The sequence below is a fragment of the Drosophila yakuba genome, chromosome 2R, assembly GCF_016746365.2.
Source record: "Drosophila yakuba strain Tai18E2 chromosome 2R, Prin_Dyak_Tai18E2_2.1, whole genome shotgun sequence".
Lineage (NCBI taxonomy): Eukaryota > Metazoa > Arthropoda > Insecta > Diptera > Drosophilidae > Drosophila > Drosophila yakuba.
In genome coordinates this window covers 15,581,201-15,598,537 of record NC_052528.2, presented here as the reverse complement: position 1 = coordinate 15,598,537, position 17,337 = coordinate 15,581,201, and the positions used below count along the sequence as shown (strand labels likewise).

The following is a 17,337-nucleotide window of genomic DNA, read 5'->3' as shown; positions in this document are numbered from 1 at the left end:
GATGTTTCCACAGTCTCATATGAGGAAATTGCTAGAAGTGGATACCTCGCACCTTCGGGACACGCTGGATTCGTTAAAAGTCCACCACAGAATCGCAAGGAGTTTAGATTTTCTGGGCTCAATGCTAAAGGTAGTAGCGGGGACGCCGGATGCCGGCGATCTAGAAAGAATAAGATTCACAGAGTGGCAGTTGACACAGTCAAACAATAGGCAAATCAAAATTAATACTAGAATACAAAGTCGAATCAACCAATTAACAACAACTGTAAATCAAATCTTGCAAACACATAAAAATACACAAATTGACACCGGCCATTTATATGAGACACTGCTGGCTAGGAATAGAATACTAATGATGGAGTTACAGAATTTAATGTTGGCTGTAACACTGGCGAAAAACAATATTGTCAGTCCAAATATCCTAGATCATGCAGACTTAAAATCAGTTTGGTTGAAAGAACCCACAGATACCCCCATAGGGGATCTTATGTCCGCATCGTCTGTAAAAATACTACAATCCTCTAACATGATACACTTTATTATCAAATTTCCCAAAATAAAATTGTCTTGTAAGAAGGTCACTATTTTCCCAGTAGCTTGCAAAGGAGTTATGCTGCGGATAACCGACAACATGGTAGCAAAGTGTGGAGAAGAAGTCCATAAAATCAAAAACTGCACCCCAACACCGGGGGCTACCTTTTGCCAACTATCAACGGAAAGCTCATGCGCCAGGGAACTACACACAGGCGTCATAGCGCATTGCGAGTCGCAACCAAGCGACCTACACCCGCTTACCCGCGTGGACGAGGGAATCATCATCATCAATGACCGGCCAGCCAGGGTCACGGTGGACAACGGAACAGAAGTCTACCTACGTGGCACTCATCTCATCACCTTCAATGATCGCGTCGTGATAAATGACACCACCTTTATAAATCACGACAAGGCCCAAATACGAGCTCCAGGGGTAGCGAGTTCCCCATCATTGAATATCACCGCCAACAGAGATATTCTGAGTCTCCCCTATCTTCACCAGCTGAGTGAACGTAACTTGGAGTTCATCAAAGAGTTCGGGAGAGAAATTGATACTAATCATTCACATCGCATAATATTTATCGCAGCAGCGATTTGTTGTGCATTGATTTGCATTGGTATCACCTGTCTACGGTTCCTCGGAGCGCGGAGATCTGCAATCCAATTAAACGGGATGATCGCCGAATTAGGACCAGCCGAGGACGGCCGTAATCTTGAAGGGGGAGTAGTTAACACAAGCCAACGAACTAGAACAGTTGGCTCAGTGTGCGAAATATAATATCAAAATGTAAAAGTGCTGACCCAGCATTGGGCCGGAAACCCGTGCGCAGCCGGCAAACACAGCATATTTGCGTGGCCGCTGCGAGTCTTTGTTAGCTTTAAGTTCAGTTTGTTTTTGACATTAATAAAGAGCGGCTGCTCGTCAATCCTATTACTCCGACTGAACGTCGTAAAATATATTTGTTTTAATTACTCTGCCAGACCACAAGGCTGGCAGTTAAAAGAGGAAAGTTCCTCTCAACATAAAATCCGTGACTGCAGCGAGGATCCCCCCAGCCACACTTACGTTAATTTGCATAGTGAATAATTTAAATACTATGATATGACGGATGTATAATAGCTATTAGACATTATTTATTACATTTTATTTTATTTGGCCTGAAGCCCTTCATGTAATACATGAATATGAATTAGTGCGGTGATGCAGTCTTTTGCTTTTTGAAAATGAAATCAAAAACTATTAAATAAAATTTCAAATTATATTTAATATAAGGTAGTGAAACCAAAAATAGCATTTACATATATATATATTACTTAAACGCTGTTTAATGACCTCTGCTTAAAGAAATTTTGTAATGGTTTAGATATTTTTATAGATGCGTATTTTCTACCTGTAGTAACATTGTTTACACTATTCGTGGGCGCAGTGTGTTTCTATTGGTTCACCTTCCTTTTTTTACATTTTGAGTGCTTTCAAAGTGCAAATTTATCAATCATACGACACGTATGCCCGCATAGTGCTTGTGTATGTGTGCGCATAATAAACTGATTTCAATGGCTGCCAGTCTTTATGCATTAATTTATCCCATATTCAGCTTACCGCTCATGCTACACGTTGTGTGAAATATAATTTTTAAGTTTTTTCCCCATTTTTGTACACATATATATGTATATAAAATAAAATTCACATCACGCTGATGCGTTGGTGTTGCTTTTCTGGCTGCCGCAGTGTGTAACATTTAAAATATGCACAGTAACTAAAAGTATTTTTCACACAAATTGAGTTTGAGCCCCGGCCCCGGCTCCGGTCCCAGTGCCACGCCCACCAGAAAAGTCGCCTGCGCCGTCTCTGCTGCTTTGGAATTGCCAATTTTGCTGCCAGTCAACGGACGCAGCAGCGTCCTTGATGTCGCTACTGCTGTTTGCTGCTACTGCCACTGGCGACATGGAAAATTTGCTGCCATCGCCAGGCGTCACTCAGTCAGGCTGTAAAACAGGCATCAAGGCAACAAAAACAGCAGCAGCAGTAGCAGCAACAGCAGCATCACAAAGAGGCAGCCATCCATACACCGAGGTGGTGGCATAATTTAATAGAGTTGGTAATATCAATAAATTTTAAAAGCCTTTTAATGCGCATCGATAAAAATAAAGCAGACGCATCTTCAGCGGCATAATTATCCAGAAATGAGCGGCTCAATGCGGCGTTGTCGTTCCGTTCGGTTTTTGGTCTCAATAAATTATACAAAACCATCTGATGGCGGCACTGCAAGTCCAAATTCAATTATGCAAATCGCATGTGAGAAATTCGATTGAAATACGATAATTTCACAGGGACTGTGGAGCACTGGACTGAGTGGGGGCAGTGTAGTGAGGTGGAGTGGGTGAAGTGGGTGGTCTCAGCACTGGGCTTTAAGTTACTGAATGTTTTACAAGTGTATTATGTCGCTGCGAAATCAACTCAACAGCTGAAACTCCGAAGCTCTGCCTCCCCATGGAAATTTGCGCACAAAAGCCAAGAAGGCGAAGAAAAATGCTATAATAAGTGGCAGAGTGGAGCGATAAAAAGTGTGGAAAGCTGTCGTTCATATGCAGCCGAAACAATGCAACAATACACCCAGCACCAGCAACACCACACAGCACCACCTAGCACAACCCAGCGCCACCGTCATCACCACCGCAACCACCAAAGACAATGTGCAGTATCCCTTGGCTTGCTGGTGCAAAAGGGGTGGGGCGGTCTGAAATGCAACCGACGAAAATTCATGGCATTAGGGGAATGCCAAACTAGCTGGGCAACATGGCAACGGAATCAACTTAAAGGAGTCGGGGTATTTAGAGAGATTATAGCACAACAATGGGTCGACATAATGATATCCAGCATGTTGAATACAAAATAATCCATTGGGAGCCATACAGAATCAGCATCTTTAAGATCTCATTTTGCGTTTATATAGCTCTGTAAGTACTTAAATCTGTCTATTAGCTAGATAAATAATAATACAGAAACCAAGTTGAAAGCTGTATAAAATTCTAATTACAACTTAGAACCTATTATCTATTTTATTAAGATATTATTTGAAACTTAAAATCTAGATCCACCAAATCTCTGCAAATACAGACCGCATTTGGCGCTGCAGACAAGCTGCATCTTTCGGCTAAAAATTCAAAATAGTTCTTTTCTAAGCTGGCATTCTCATCCAATATATACCCCTCGCTTTTCACCAGCCAACTAGAACCGATTCCCATTAGACTGCGATATATAGGTATGTACATATTATACTCGTAGCACATACATATATACTATGTACGTGTGGAACTGTGCTGTCTGCCTTAGTTGTTGACGATTTGGTAACTGCAGCAGTTAGCTGTTCCTTATCCACTGGCTGCTGCACTGGCTCAGTTGCAACTGCGGCTGGCAAGTGCCTTTTGGCTTATAAAATATTTAAACGTTTTTGCGGCTTTGGCCGCAACATATTTGCACTTTGGGGCCACGAGCTGCTCTCCGACTATTTGTCCTTTTTTTCCCATTTTTTTTTTGGAACTAGAAGGAACTAGACGCCGAGTTTGGGTTCAAGTTGCGCCCGAATGCATGCTATTAATATTGTGCGACAGCTGGCGAACTGCTTAAATATTTACTCAATACGCAGGACAGGAACTTAAAAAAGCCACGGCTTGTCAGTTAACCCCCGGAACTGTGCGATATGCTAATACGGTTATGGTTACTGGCTGCTGGTTGCTGTCTGCTGGTTACTGGCTACTGCCACTGCTGCTCATGCTGCTCCTCATGATGCTCGGGCTGCTCCTGCGGCTTCTATTCTTTGCGGTTGGCCTGGAGAGGAAATTTCATTATGCCAATTACTTGCATCAAAGCTGCTTGGATAATTGACTTTGCTTAGCCTTCACTTCACTCCGCTGGGTTTGCATAAGACGCCTTTTGCACATTAGCTGCCCCTGTGTGTTAGTGTGTACGGGTGTGTGTGTGTTGTGTGTCCTGAGATCCTTTCCACTCTCTTGCTGCATAAAATAATTAAACTTAATTGACAGTTTTTCGACATCACCTTTGTCGCTTTAGTGTGACAAGTCAGGACACCTTTCCACTACCAACTCACTGCCTTATCGTCCTCCAGCTAACGAGCTTAACTTTTAGCAGCAAGTGCCTGCTTAGTTTTTACGGCTGAGAGTAAGTAGCCGGTTAGTTAGCAGCTTTTAGTTGAGTTTAATTCTCGCAGGCGGAATAAAATACATTTTAAGCAGATGAAGCAGAAGCAAAAATACAAACACACAGCTTGCAAATTGGCTAAGTATGAATACTTGTAGTCCAAGTTACCCTCGACTAACACAGCTGTCATTTTAAGCAAAAATTTAGTATTCTCGATTTTAGCTCAACATTTAGACAACAACTTTGAAAAAATAAAAGCAAAAAAATATCACAAAATTTCGGTTTTTAAATTTTTAATCGTCGGAACATAGTACAGCAGTCGCAATGAAGTTCTATCCGGATGCAGATGTCTGGTTCTGTGTGGACAAGCCCAGCTGTCTGAACAGCTACCAGAAGTATCCACCCAACCACAGCTGGAAGATCCGGGATCAGACGACCTCGCGGAACATGTACTATTGGCGCGACATTGAGGGCGTGAAGAAAACGGAGATCAAGCTCAAGGATCTGTACTTCACCAACTGGCCCAAGAGCCGCATCCGTCCACAGGCCTGCCTGGGATTGCTCTATGCCACGGGCAACCGCTTCATCCGACTCACAAAGGCACCACCATCGGGCTTCAAGTGTGCTCCACTGCCCGTCAATCTGGCCACCGCCCGAATTGTTAAGGGTAAGATGATTTTGCTAAAACATCAATCATTGTACTAAACACCCCTTTTTTAATTCCTGCAGTTCTGCTGCGCAAGAAGGCCAAGCGCGAAAAACTGGCAGCTAAGAAGGCTAAGAAGGAAGCGAAGAAGGCCAAGAAGGCGGCCAAGAAGGGCAAAGGAAAGGGCGGCAAGAACGATGTGAAGCCTAAGGTCATTCGAACCTATGAAGACGCCGAAAAAGCTTAATGAAAACATATTATATTTAAATATTTAAGTGAATTTGGATTAATTTAAAAAGTGTTTTAAGCGTATCTGAAAATTATAAATTCTTTAATATCTCTTGGGCTCATTCAAGTGGCTAAGGGGCTACCCTTGAATCTGCCACATTTTAAATGGGAAATTCTTAACTGGCTCCCCACCGCCTACCCCTGGATACGCCCTTTATTTTGCAGGAACCCCTTGGGCTGCCCTCGCTCGACTGATTGCCTGCATTTAATCAAATTAATTAATGGCACATTTCACATTCATCATTTGCCCGGTTGCATATTTTCCCATTCTTCGATGCAGCAAAAAGCCAGTGCGCCGCTTCGGGCTTCTCTGGCTGGAGCCACGCCCACATTTTCCCATTTTCCCGCCCTTCGCTCGCGATTGAGATTGAAATTGCACGGCAGTCTCCGCTTTTCACACACCACACCGCTTTTTGTTGCGAAATTGTTGTGTTCGGTGGCATTCTTTTTTGTTTTGTTTTTTTTTTTGGCACAAATCAACGAACTGCAAAATTCAATTGAAAATCGCTGAATGCAAGTTAATCAGTTCGCTTGGCTACGCTAATTATGTGGCCAATATATGTGTGTGTAGAGGTGGGCGGACTGATATATTTACAAATATTCTCGGCTGCGAGGAGCGTGTGTGCGGATATCTGGGTAACGTAACCAAATTATTCGGTTGTCGAATGGTCTGCAATTTAAATTGCACCAAATTGATGGCATTGGTTGTCCTTGCAAATTGATAAACAAACAATAAATTGAACATCGAACCTCGTTGAAGTATATTCCAAGCGAATCCAATGCATTGATAAATTGGGCATGTAGTCAGAATTGTACCTTTGGAAATATATCTACTAGGATGGATAACCCATCTAAATCTGAGTGTTCCGATTTATCCGATACATTGCAATTCCACACAATACTGCCCTTATTGTTGCCAAACAATTGGCAGCTCTGCTAGGGCAATTTGTTATTCGGTTTAAGTTATTAGAAACCATTTATTGTCCATTAATTTGTTTCCAATCATTGCCGCCATGAATCATGAAACAGTTTGGGAATATTTATATAAATCTTAGTGAGCCCGGCTTAATTTATCGCCAAACATTTCTGTACAAACACAAGCTCTGTAAAGTAAATGCATATATTTAAGAAGTAAAGTAGCAACACAAACATGGAGAAGAGCACACAGAAGATCAACAATGAGGACCGGCAGAATTTCGTGGCCACTCGCATGAGTATGCCGCTTTTTATGGCGTCCCGTAAGATGGATTTTAAAATGCAATCAAATCGATTCATTAATAAACCTTTCATTTAGGTAATCGTATTAGAAAGGAAAATTTGCCGCGACTGGAGAAGCAATTTAAGTTGGCTGGCCAGCATTATAATGTGGCTTGCCAGAAGGGTAAGTCTTCTAGCAATTTCAAAAGGAGCTGAACATGAAAATGAATCCTTTTTGCAGAAAACCGACGAGAGGCCTTCAGCAAGGCCACTTTTGATCACTACCGCCACATTATGGGCTTCGACAAGACGCCAAAGAATCCGTATCCGGAACGGCGACCGCTCCACATTGATCGCAACATGACCAAATGGAGGGGCTGGCAACTGCCCCCCAATCATTACGGAGTGCCCCCGGAACCGTACCTCCGACTGAAGGGCACCAAGGGCTCCGTCTTCGCCAAGCCGCACACGAACCACAGTCGAGTGTCCATCAAGCCACCGCCATACCACTTTTACGAACTTCCGGCGGAAATTGAGAGGCTCTTCAAGCGCCCCAACTTGCAAAAGGGCATCTTCCTTTCAAGTAAGTAGTTGAGACCAGATAATAAAGTATCTTATCTTATAGAAGCCATCTGTAAAAATACAGAGAAGCTGAAACCTTAATTATTTTAAGATATGTATTAATATAAACACCCATCCAGATGCCCGCGATCGTCGACCCACTACGCATGCGATGATCTCCAATCTGTCTGGCTGTTGGCGCAATCCCAAGGATGCCGGTCCCTGCGACACCCATACAAACGTCTTTGAGCTGGCCGCAAATGCCGTTCCCGTCACCAAGGCACCACGCCCCAATCCGCACCTGTTCCTGCGCCTCTCCTGCGTGCCCACCAAGCCCAGTCGCTTGATCCGGCGCCACATCAGCATGGAGCCGGCACCGGGTCGTTACTGCACCAGCTATCCGAATGTGTGTCCTTGTCCGGCGGGCAAGACCAGTGTGCCGGGACTGCAGCTGATGATCGATGACCAGAAGCGCCTGAAGTTCCGGCGCCAGCCATTTGAGAGGATCAGCCGAAAGCGACTCTGTGAGCCGGATTGGCGCCACGTCGAGGGACAGGGCCACCGGCATCTCTTCCAGATGGGGCGCAAGGATAGGCCAAAGCCCACCAAGAAACCAACTTCCTCCAAAAAGCAGGGCAAGCCGATCACCATGTACGCCGATTCCAAGTACATTAACATGCTGTGCCAGCCGCAGCGACATCCCATCTCCATACGAACGTATCCGGTTCCTCCGTACGTGCCCAAGATCACCTACAACTGTGCGGCCAAGCGCGTGATCCGTAAGCAGTTGAAGAACAACAAGAAGATCGCCTTCAATAGTGGCCAGGAGCGGTGGAAGGATGGCGAACGACCGATGCAGCTGACCGCCCGCCAACTGGAGGCCATCAAGCAGAAGCTTCCGCCGGAGCGGCGACTGATGGACTACCCCATTGAGCTGCCCGAGGTGATACCCAGTCGTCTGACCCAGGTGCCCGATCACCAGAGGGTCACCTATATGCCCAAGTTGCGCAAGCGCCTGTTCAAGTTCCTGCCGATTCCCGGTGCCCGGGTCCTGGTTACCGACAGCGATATACGGCCGGACATTGTCTTCGATCCGGAGCACCCAACCGGACTGTACCGGCGTAAGATCGACGAGACCACATTCTACAAGGACTCCGTGTTGCGGGCAATGGAGAACCAGGAGGATTTAGATGCCAGCGGCTTGAACGATTCGCCATCGCAGTCGCAGTTGGAGTCGCCGCATCAGTCCATAAGCCGGAACAATGATGCCTCTGCGAACCCGACGGAACGCGCTTCCCAGATATCGGTTCATGAATAATGTGGCCAGGGGGCTCTGCTCCACGTTTGTTCCAGTTTCGAATCCTTTTCGTTTTTGATTTATGATCCACGCCCCAGTGAATTCACGTGGCCACATGCAGCTAAGGCAAGTGCTAAGTGATGGCCGAAGAAAAATAAGCTAAAAAGCCCTAAATAAAGATGGCAAAATTATTCACTTGGAAAATCTGGTTTCGTTTTTAATTGCAAATACATGTAGTGATGACGGGAGTTGTTAGATAAGTTATTACTTTGCCAAAAATGATATGAACTTATAGAGTAGCCAAAATGATGGGCTATTCATTTATAACTGTATATTATATTATTATATATATATATATATATATATATATATTATAATTGTATATTATACAACGTTAAATATCAACGAAATTTATTAATTAAGAAATGTTTTTGGAAAGATAAATTTAAATGATGTGGCAAATGTAGCTATTTTGTTGTTCAGCTCATCAGCACTAGCAATAGACTGGGCGACTAGAGTTTCCTCGCCCTTCCGACTGCTGGCACCATAAAACAGGCCAAAGTAACTTTCGGCCATAAAATAAATAACTTTTTTAACTGTCCATCTCTGCGCACTTCCCCGGAACCCGTGCCCCCGTAACCCCATAGCCCAAACTTCATAGCCACACACATGAAGACAAAAAGGTCAAAACGAAATAATTAAGTTTTGCAAACGTTTTGCGGGTAACTCGGAACCGGGGTCTCCGGGTTGATGGAGCCGGAGCCGGAGCCAGAGCCGCAGTTGGAGAAGTGGAGCCGGATCCGGGTGTTCGCTACGTGTGCCCGCTGCACGTGGCCATTAAAATGCTCGTATTATATCTCTCCTTGCTTAGATTGTAAAACATAATCTGTTATCAATTATTTTAGCTTCGTGGCCCGACTTGCTGGATGTGGATGTGGATGAGCCAGAAAATGGGTCGGGGGCCAAAAACTTGCAAAGCGCTCGCATTGCATTTTGATTCGGGGAGCAAAAGTTGCCAGACCCCATACACACACACATGCACATAGTACATCTCTGTGTATTTATGACTTGGTTAACAATTCTGGCTAGTAAGCAATTTTCCTTCTCTCAGTGTGCTCAGTGCCATAAAAATGGGCAGCAAATCGATTATCGAATTGAGCAATTGCAACTGGGCCTAATTGAGTTCCACGACGAGCGAAGAAAGTCCAGCCAAGTCAGCAGTTGAAAGTTCTTTGATTTATTTTCTTTTTAACTTTTCTGAGTGCGAATGAAATGAGCGATGAAAAAGACTTCACATCAGCCTATTCATTTTAATACTTTGGCTATCAGTCACAGAGCAATTTTATACGTTCTAGCTACTTAAAAAAAATCAAAGAAATTACCAGCAAAATTAGCCGTCTTATGCGGTAAACGAAATTAACGCAAATGGGTCTGAAACGCTTTGTATCCTCTTTGATTCGCAAGTCACCGATCAGTCCATCGGAGCCTGGGAAATTGGCTGCTGGTTGCCCAGCCGTGTTCGCCCAAGACGGCATGTGGAGCGCCAAGTTCAATAGTGCCAAGTCCAATCCGGAGAAGATTAACGGACAGGCGATCGCCTGCAAGCAAGAGTCAGGCCGCAAGGAAGCCGACTTAGCACCCTCAATTCGACTCCCACGCAAACGTTCTTGGCTACAGAGGCGCATAATTCCCTCGTAGTCCTCGCGTGGTAAAAATCCCCAGAAATGCTAAATCTGTAATCTCAATTCCCTCCCCAAGTCGACGTTTTGCAGTTTCACGCTCTGGTGTGCCAAGTAAATGATTTATTACTTCAATTACTGGATTTTCACTCATTTGCTGGGATGTTATGAGCCTAGTTGCAAAACAAATTTTAGTGATTAAAGAGAATTTTCGGAAAAATTAATACTCTTATATGTAGCTTTAACTTTAGAAAGGCAATATCTTTCGAGTGCAAACCAACCATGTAAATACGATTTCTCTCCATAAAATCGCTGCACTTGCCACTCCCTTTTCGGATGCGACTCAATGCAACTTTTGTTTACCAGCTGCTGATTAACAATGGCAGCTGCAGAAACCTTGACTATATGGGCATGTCCGGGTTCCGAGTTTCCCCTTCCACGCACACAAAAAATTATTATGGTTAATGCTTGTGCCATTGTCGAGTTGCAAGCTTCCCCCCTCCCCTTCCCCCTTCGACTTCTTGGCTTGTTGTGCAAATATTTTACACGACACACGAGCGGCACAAAGCCAAAGCGCACAAGTAAAAGTAAATTATAAGTAAAGGCAACAATGGCAGCGGCAGCAACAGCAACAGCAGGAGTTGCCAGTTGCAACAATGATGCACTGCCACGTTGAAACGCAACTGATTGTGCGCGAAAAGTTTTTTGTTGATGCCACGCGCTGGAAAAAATACGAAAAGGGCGGAAAATGAAGATGGGGGAGCAAGCGCAAACGTAAAAAACACAACGCCCGGTTTTCGGTTAACATGACTTATTATTATGGGGGCAAAAGTGGGAGTGGCAGTGCGGACTCAGGACTCCGACTTGCCAACTAGTTCAAGATGAAGTCCTGGCGGAAATGGATCACAGCGAATGCCACGAAAATAAAGACTTCGCGGCTTCTTCTTTTGTCATGCCACCCCACAACGGCAAACTAATATGCGAATGAGATACCCTCGGATGTGAAATGAAGATGGATGGTATCGAAATAGTTTTTATGCCAGGTAATGATAAAGGTATAGCTAATAAAGAAATTTGTTGAGTAAACCCCTTTATTTAGCACATAATTCACTGATGAAGGTAACTATGATTTTGTATGGAATAAGTGCAGAGGGTATCAATAAATGGGGCATCCTGAGACATACCCCACTGCATATCCTGTCTTGTTCGGTGTCTCACTTTTGTGTGTGAGTCAGCCAAACAAATGAGCCACGACTCTGGCAGTCTTTCTTCGCAACTCGTTGCCCTTTCTCCACTCGCCACCAGCGACTTTCTTCTCTGTCGCGCGCCGCATGGTGCAAAGTCTGCATTAGTCTATGCAAGTTGGGAGGGGGGGTGGTGCGTCTTTGGGGCTCTTTCTTGCATTCGTTGTCGACGCTTTTTGTTTTTCAGCTGGCTTTTGTTTGGCTCCTTGTTGCAGATTTCTTTCCATTCCATGCTCGGCACGAAGTGGGTCATAGGGTCGTGGCGTGTGCAAATTGCAGCTACCAGCGGGGGCGTGTTTCCTTTTTTTGTGTTGGGTGGCACTGGGCTTGCGTATCCTTGTGGTTGCGCTCGCTGTGCGTGCGTCGTCATGTCGACTTTACATTTTCAAATAATTTCTGATTAAGCAGGGAAGTGAGCCCCCTCCCCCCTCGGCAAGGGAAAAGCTCTGACCCCCGCAGTGTGACAAACGCAATGGGTGCAGCAGTCAGCATCTGTTCCTCCCGCTTCCTCTCGCACTGCCCGTTCCTATACCGCTCCCCTTCCCACTCCCACTCGCACTGCCTTGGTCGCTTCGTGGCAACATGCTGACATATTGCGGGGCATAATTTACCGTTGCTCCCGCCTGCTATTTCCCTGCTCGTGCACTTTTCCTGATTCCTTCTCGCCGCCTGTCGACGAGTGCAACTAATTTTTGTTTGTTCGCGAAGAGCCACAAAGATTTATGCTTGAGAAATTATGCTTTAAAATTCGAGCATATGTCTTCGTTGTTGCTCTCGCCGGCTTAAGTAATTTAATACACTTTAATGCCGGCTCACTCTGCAATGCGAGCAACTCTGCCGCCATCCCATTCTGACCCACGTGAATGTACATAATGTATATTTAGTGTATGCGCATATAAAGGACATGCATTACGGCAGTTAGAGCGGGACGGCTGTGGGGGCTGCGGCGGCGGAAAGAAAGGGGAAGGGAGGGGGGCTTAGGGTAAGCAGCAAAATGTTCATAAAAATGCAAATGTGCAAAATGGTATAAGAGTGGGAAATCGCAATGAAAGAGCCAGCGCGTAAAGAAAAGGCGAAAACACATTTGAACCAAAGGTTGTGCCATACCCACATGTGTGTGAGTGTGTTGTGTGTGCGTGTGCGTTAATGTGTTACTGTGTGCGTGAAAGCGCGTCACTTTTTGCGCTGACATTTTAAGTGCATCTTTGTGAAATATTTAAACAAAGAATAATTACACACGGCATTACGAACTTAATGCGGCTGAGTGCATGAAATACTCATATCACGGAAATACACGTTAGTGCAAGTGCTTAAATGCATGAGTGTTGGTGGGGTCACAGGGCAGCAAGGTGAAGGTTTATCGGCTCATTAGCTTACAAGTTAAAACACTTTGTTTATTGCTAAGATAGAATAGAATTGACTAGTAGAATTGACTATCTAATACATATATATGTACATATATGTATAATATGTACATATTTATAGTTTTTTTTTCTTTTTTCTAATGAAAAACACATGGTATTAAATTAAATTGATTAAATTTTTTGTTTGATTAAAAAATTAATTGTTTTATGTTAAAACATATTACAAACATCATAAAATAAAATAAAGTTTTTTTTCTACCTTTCTATTAGTGCTTCTTTTGGGTATACCGACGTAAAGTCGTCGATGCCTTGAAATTCGCTATAACCGGATTCTACTGTATGTCGTTTAATTTGAATATCTTATAAGATAAATATCAACAAGCATGCTCTATATGCCAGTTACGTCTTGGATATAGAATTTCCCTCATATTTAATAAAGTTTGTGCTGCAAAAAGCAGGCTCAACTTTTTCTGTGTGGATAAGAACATGTTGGCTTAGCTGAACAAGTTGGCCAAATAGTTGGTATGTAAAATGGTTTTAGTTTAACACTACGCTGTACAAATTGGCCAGCATGGCCGCCTGCAAATGCATTTTCCGAATGCCAAACTGCATCAGGTTGACCCACCCAGCTGAAGTATTCCCCCACCCCTTCCCTCCACCATCGCCGCTGAGCATTTGTTGTGACAAGGACTTCGAGATGGTTACCCATGGCTAAGCCAAAGTTATGGCGATTGCAGTTGGAAATGTGCATTTCCACACACACACACACTCGCACATGGCAGGGAAAATCAGTTTGGAAATTGAATTCGACTGCTGCAGGGACGGTTGGAAAAGCAAAAAAGGGCCCATCCAGATTGGGCTGCTGGCATACCAAGAACTCAACTGGAACTGGAACTCCACTGGCTGAGTGGACTCGAAGTGACTTTGTGCTTGCCATTGACTAAAACAAATGGGCTCCACAACATCTTTTACTGTCAGCTGCAACTTGTCGCCCTGTCCATTTGGGCTGGTCTCCTCCGATGCTCCTTCAGTGCTCCTCCACCACTTGGTATATAAATAAAATAAATATTTATATTGAAATGCAACGCAATCGAGCGCAACAGAATTGAATTTCAGAGCTTTGCCATTGGCTTTTTGTGCCTTTTGCCTTTCGGCCTTTGACTTGTCCGCAGCTACTGCTAAACTGGACAACCGGAGGAATAAAGATCCGTAGATGGGGATGGGCAGATAGGGGCAGCGACTTTAGTTTCTCAAATTGAATTTTGCAGAGAACTTTGTTTGGCATTTAATTGCATTGCAAGTTGCGTTGCAATTTCAATTGATTCCGAATGAGCTGAGTGCTGCAGGTGAAGCGCACCCAAAAAACGATTCAATCCCATGCAATTGGATTGTCCTTTAAAGCGTAATGCGAAATAGTTTTGCTAGTTAAGTAAGTTGACACAACTTATGTGAATTTAACATTGTTTGCTTTAGCTGCATCGCCAGGTTGACTGAGCGAAAATAATACTGTGATGAAAAAATACCCTTGCAGACTTTCTGATCTCTGGGAAGTTTAATCAAATAAATCAATTTTAAGTCAGACTTTTGGAATCCAATTAAACTGGCAGCTGTGTTATTTACGTTGAGTTGTGTAAGAGAATTGCCATGACTTTAAGTGCTAAATTTACCGTGACCAACTTGTCGTATGCGTAATTTCTGGCAGAGTGAAGTTATTTTCAACAGATGCTTCAATGTATATCCTTAAATCTTTGTTTGGCTTGAACAAAGGCAGTATCTTGGTTTTAAGGGATTCCACGAGAAACAGGAAGCGGAAAAATGTCCATCGTGCATAATGGAAAAAGCCGTGAGGGAGGAATATGAAATTACATTACTCAACAAAACAAAGCAACAAATTATCATTTAGATAATACTTTTTAGTGCTTTTCACGCTCCCCTCCACGCTCCTTTCTTCAGCTGTCCTTGTCTGCCAGCCTTTCACTTACCTAACGCATGGAAATTTTTTCCATCTGCATGCATTTTCTTTGTGATACCCCCTCGTCTGAAATTCAGCGGAGCATATCAGGCAATCAGTTCGCCGCCAATGGAATTTTTCGCGGGATACCCGACATTCCGCGTATCATTTCTGCATTTCCGCTGCGTGGGAAAGCGCGTAAAGTAAAATGTAAGTGGCATGCATGGGAAAAAAAAACACAAGGGTGTGGAATGTGGCAAGGAATGGGTAACATAATACGGAATAACAAAAGCGGAAAAGTGTGCAAAAGCTGTCTAGAGAAGCTGCCAACCAAGGAGATAAAAGATGGAGGACGCTTGGCAATGCAAATGCTCCTAATGCTCGCTTTATGTCTTTGTTTTTGGACTCCATGGCTGCAACAGGATTCCATCTTCAGTACCGTGTATCTATCAGGACATACAATTGATTAGCGGCAGAAACTTCAAAACTTTGGCGAATACAATTTTTGCTACGCAGCTAATTATTTGCATATTTCTTTTACCCAGGCAAGACGTGCGACATGAAACTCCGGGAGTTGGTACTAATTTGAAAGGTTTTTCTTTTGCTACTTACCTCGGGCCATACCTGCACATCGCCAGCGCCATCGCCTTCACCACAAAGACAAATGCAAATGTCAGCAGAGTGTTGGCAACTTTTTCATTTTGCAACTCTGCCAGGACTTGGGTATGCAGTTGTCATTTTGCGTTGCGCAAATGTCAAACTTATAGACGCTAAGCCACGTGCCAGAAAAGGACTGGGCCCCCAGATGCCAACAAGGCTAACCGGGCCAACTAGTCAACCGCCCAACAACCACTCACCGTTCACCATTCACCACTCACCATTTTCCGATTTTCCACCAGCCCGGCTGTCTGCACACCTCGTTGCTACACTGCGTGGCATGCCAATGTTGCACGTTCAAATTAACTTTAATGAACCCAGTTTAGTTGCAAATGAGTTACAGAACTCGAAAAACACATCGAAACGTGTTTAGTGAGCAATGAGCAGTCGAAAGGTAGGGGATTCGGTTAGCTCAAATTTTTGCACCCAGGTGCAATTTGATGTTTTTTAAATAAAAGTTTAAATAATTTATACCGTAGTTTCTGAAAAAAGATTCAAGTGTTTCGATAAAACCGTGTTCTTGAATCCGTGTAGGTACATTTTGGTAGCCTCCACCAGCTGAATGAAGGCAAAATGTTTGATCAAAGGCAAATGGGTATGTCCACCCAGAAATGTTGAGCCTGCCATAACCACCAAACTACCATTAAGGCCCAATCTTAGCATGGTCAGTTGGCCAAAATGCATTAGTTCCCCTTTCAGTCAAAGTCAATCAAGTATTGACTATCAACTTTGAAGACTACAAAGGGCACAGAAGTCAATGGATTGAACCTACGCCAAAAGTCGACGAGCGGAGTTTCAAAAATTATCAAAAAATTCTTCATATCGCGAATGTGACAGTTATCATATTGTAAAACTTCTACGTTATTTTACAGATTTATAAATGTATTTTTCCGCCCATCCAAAGAAGAATATTTTCGTGGTAAAAAAAAATAAATAAATGTGCGAGATATCAGGACAGGACTTTCACTTAGCCGACTGGCCAACTTCCATCGCCTTTTATTTTCTGACAGTCATGCTTATTTATGGCCCCCGCGTCTTGAGAGGATCCCATTCAATGTGACTAGATTTTTAAGCCGCGGCAATTTATTGGCCCACTGTGTGCCGATTAGCCAAATATCGAGATTAGGCCTAAATCAGCATCGACAGCCAATCCAATTTCGTGGGCCACGCGAAAAGGCTTATGGACTTCCTAAATATTTCGCTGGCGGTTCGTTGACTTTTCCGGGCAGAAGGCCAAAATCTAAGGAAAAAAAAACAGAAAATGAAATAACACCAAAGATAACTGCGTGGCTGCCAACAAAAGCAAAAAAAAAGTGTGAAAACCGCAGTAGCAAACTGACAAAATGACTCTGCGACCGACGAACTGCCACGACCGACTGTTTTGGCCAAGTCTGGTCTGCCATGTGGTTGTTGCGGTCGGTGTGGCAACAAAGGCGCATGTGGCAATTGATTTATTCAAATGGAATCACAACAAGAAAAGCAATCCCAGGGAGGTGTGGTCAGGTAACTTATGCACTTAGGCCAAAATAAACATTTGGCCGACTAGCCGCACAACTTGTTTAGTGCTTACGTATGTACATATATTGGGGTTTTTCCAGAAGAAGAGTTTGGCCTATATTGCGGATACTCATTTGAGTGTGTTTATTTGGCATTACTAGATTATTTGGTTTTGTTTATAAAATAATATAAATTGTTATATTTATTGGCGTTCCTTTAAAACCAGTTTATTTATTTCCAATCACTATTTCATGGCAATAATA

At 43.7% G+C, this 17,337-nt stretch overlaps 3 protein-coding genes across 3 annotated transcripts; all 3 read left to right on the top strand.

The window, feature by feature from the left end:
* Nucleotides 1-4,849: 4,849 nt before the first annotated feature.
* LOC6530813 lies at nt 4,850-5,614 on the top strand. Its single transcript, XM_002091660.3, has 2 exons — nt 4,850-5,360; nt 5,423-5,614. The coding sequence occupies exons 1-2, from the start codon at nt 5,018-5,020 to the stop codon at nt 5,584-5,586; spliced, it is 507 nt and encodes a 168-aa protein (XP_002091696.1). The 5' UTR covers nt 4,850-5,017; the 3' UTR covers nt 5,587-5,614.
* Nucleotides 5,615-5,793: 179 nt separating this feature from the next.
* Nucleotides 5,794-8,886, top strand: LOC6530812. Its single transcript, XM_002091659.3, has 4 exons — nt 5,794-6,865; nt 6,922-7,008; nt 7,066-7,407; nt 7,526-8,886. The coding sequence occupies exons 1-4, from the start codon at nt 6,778-6,780 to the stop codon at nt 8,701-8,703; spliced, it is 1,695 nt and encodes a 564-aa protein (XP_002091695.1). The 5' UTR covers nt 5,794-6,777; the 3' UTR covers nt 8,704-8,886.
* A 1,089-nt stretch (nt 8,887-9,975) lies between these two features.
* Nucleotides 9,976-10,585, top strand: LOC6530811. The gene has a single exon (XM_002091658.4). It carries the CDS (start codon nt 10,108-10,110, stop codon nt 10,378-10,380), a length of 273 nt encoding a protein of 90 aa, XP_002091694.1. The 5' UTR covers nt 9,976-10,107; the 3' UTR covers nt 10,381-10,585.
* Nucleotides 10,586-17,337: the final 6,752 nt, after the last annotated feature.

What these genes read in the sequence shown, in the direction of transcription:
- LOC6530812 (XM_002091659.3), top strand. Translation starts at nt 6,778, where the DNA reads ATGGAGAAGAGCACACAGAAGATCAACAATGAGGACCGGCAGAATTTC. An exon ending in GCCGCTTTTTATGGCGTCCC is followed by an intron (nt 6,866 to 6,921) that starts GTAAGATGGATT and finishes CCTTTCATTTAG; the next exon opens with GTAATCGTATTAGAAAGGAA. An exon ending in TAATGTGGCTTGCCAGAAGG is followed by an intron (nt 7,009 to 7,065) that starts GTAAGTCTTCTA and finishes TCCTTTTTGCAG; the next exon opens with AAAACCGACGAGAGGCCTTC.
- LOC6530813 (XM_002091660.3), top strand. Translation starts at nt 5,018, where the DNA reads ATGAAGTTCTATCCGGATGCAGATGTCTGGTTCTGTGTGGACAAGCCC. An exon ending in CACCGCCCGAATTGTTAAGG is followed by an intron (nt 5,361 to 5,422) that starts GTAAGATGATTT and finishes TAATTCCTGCAG; the next exon opens with TTCTGCTGCGCAAGAAGGCC.
- LOC6530811 (XM_002091658.4), top strand. Translation starts at nt 10,108, where the DNA reads ATGGGTCTGAAACGCTTTGTATCCTCTTTGATTCGCAAGTCACCGATC.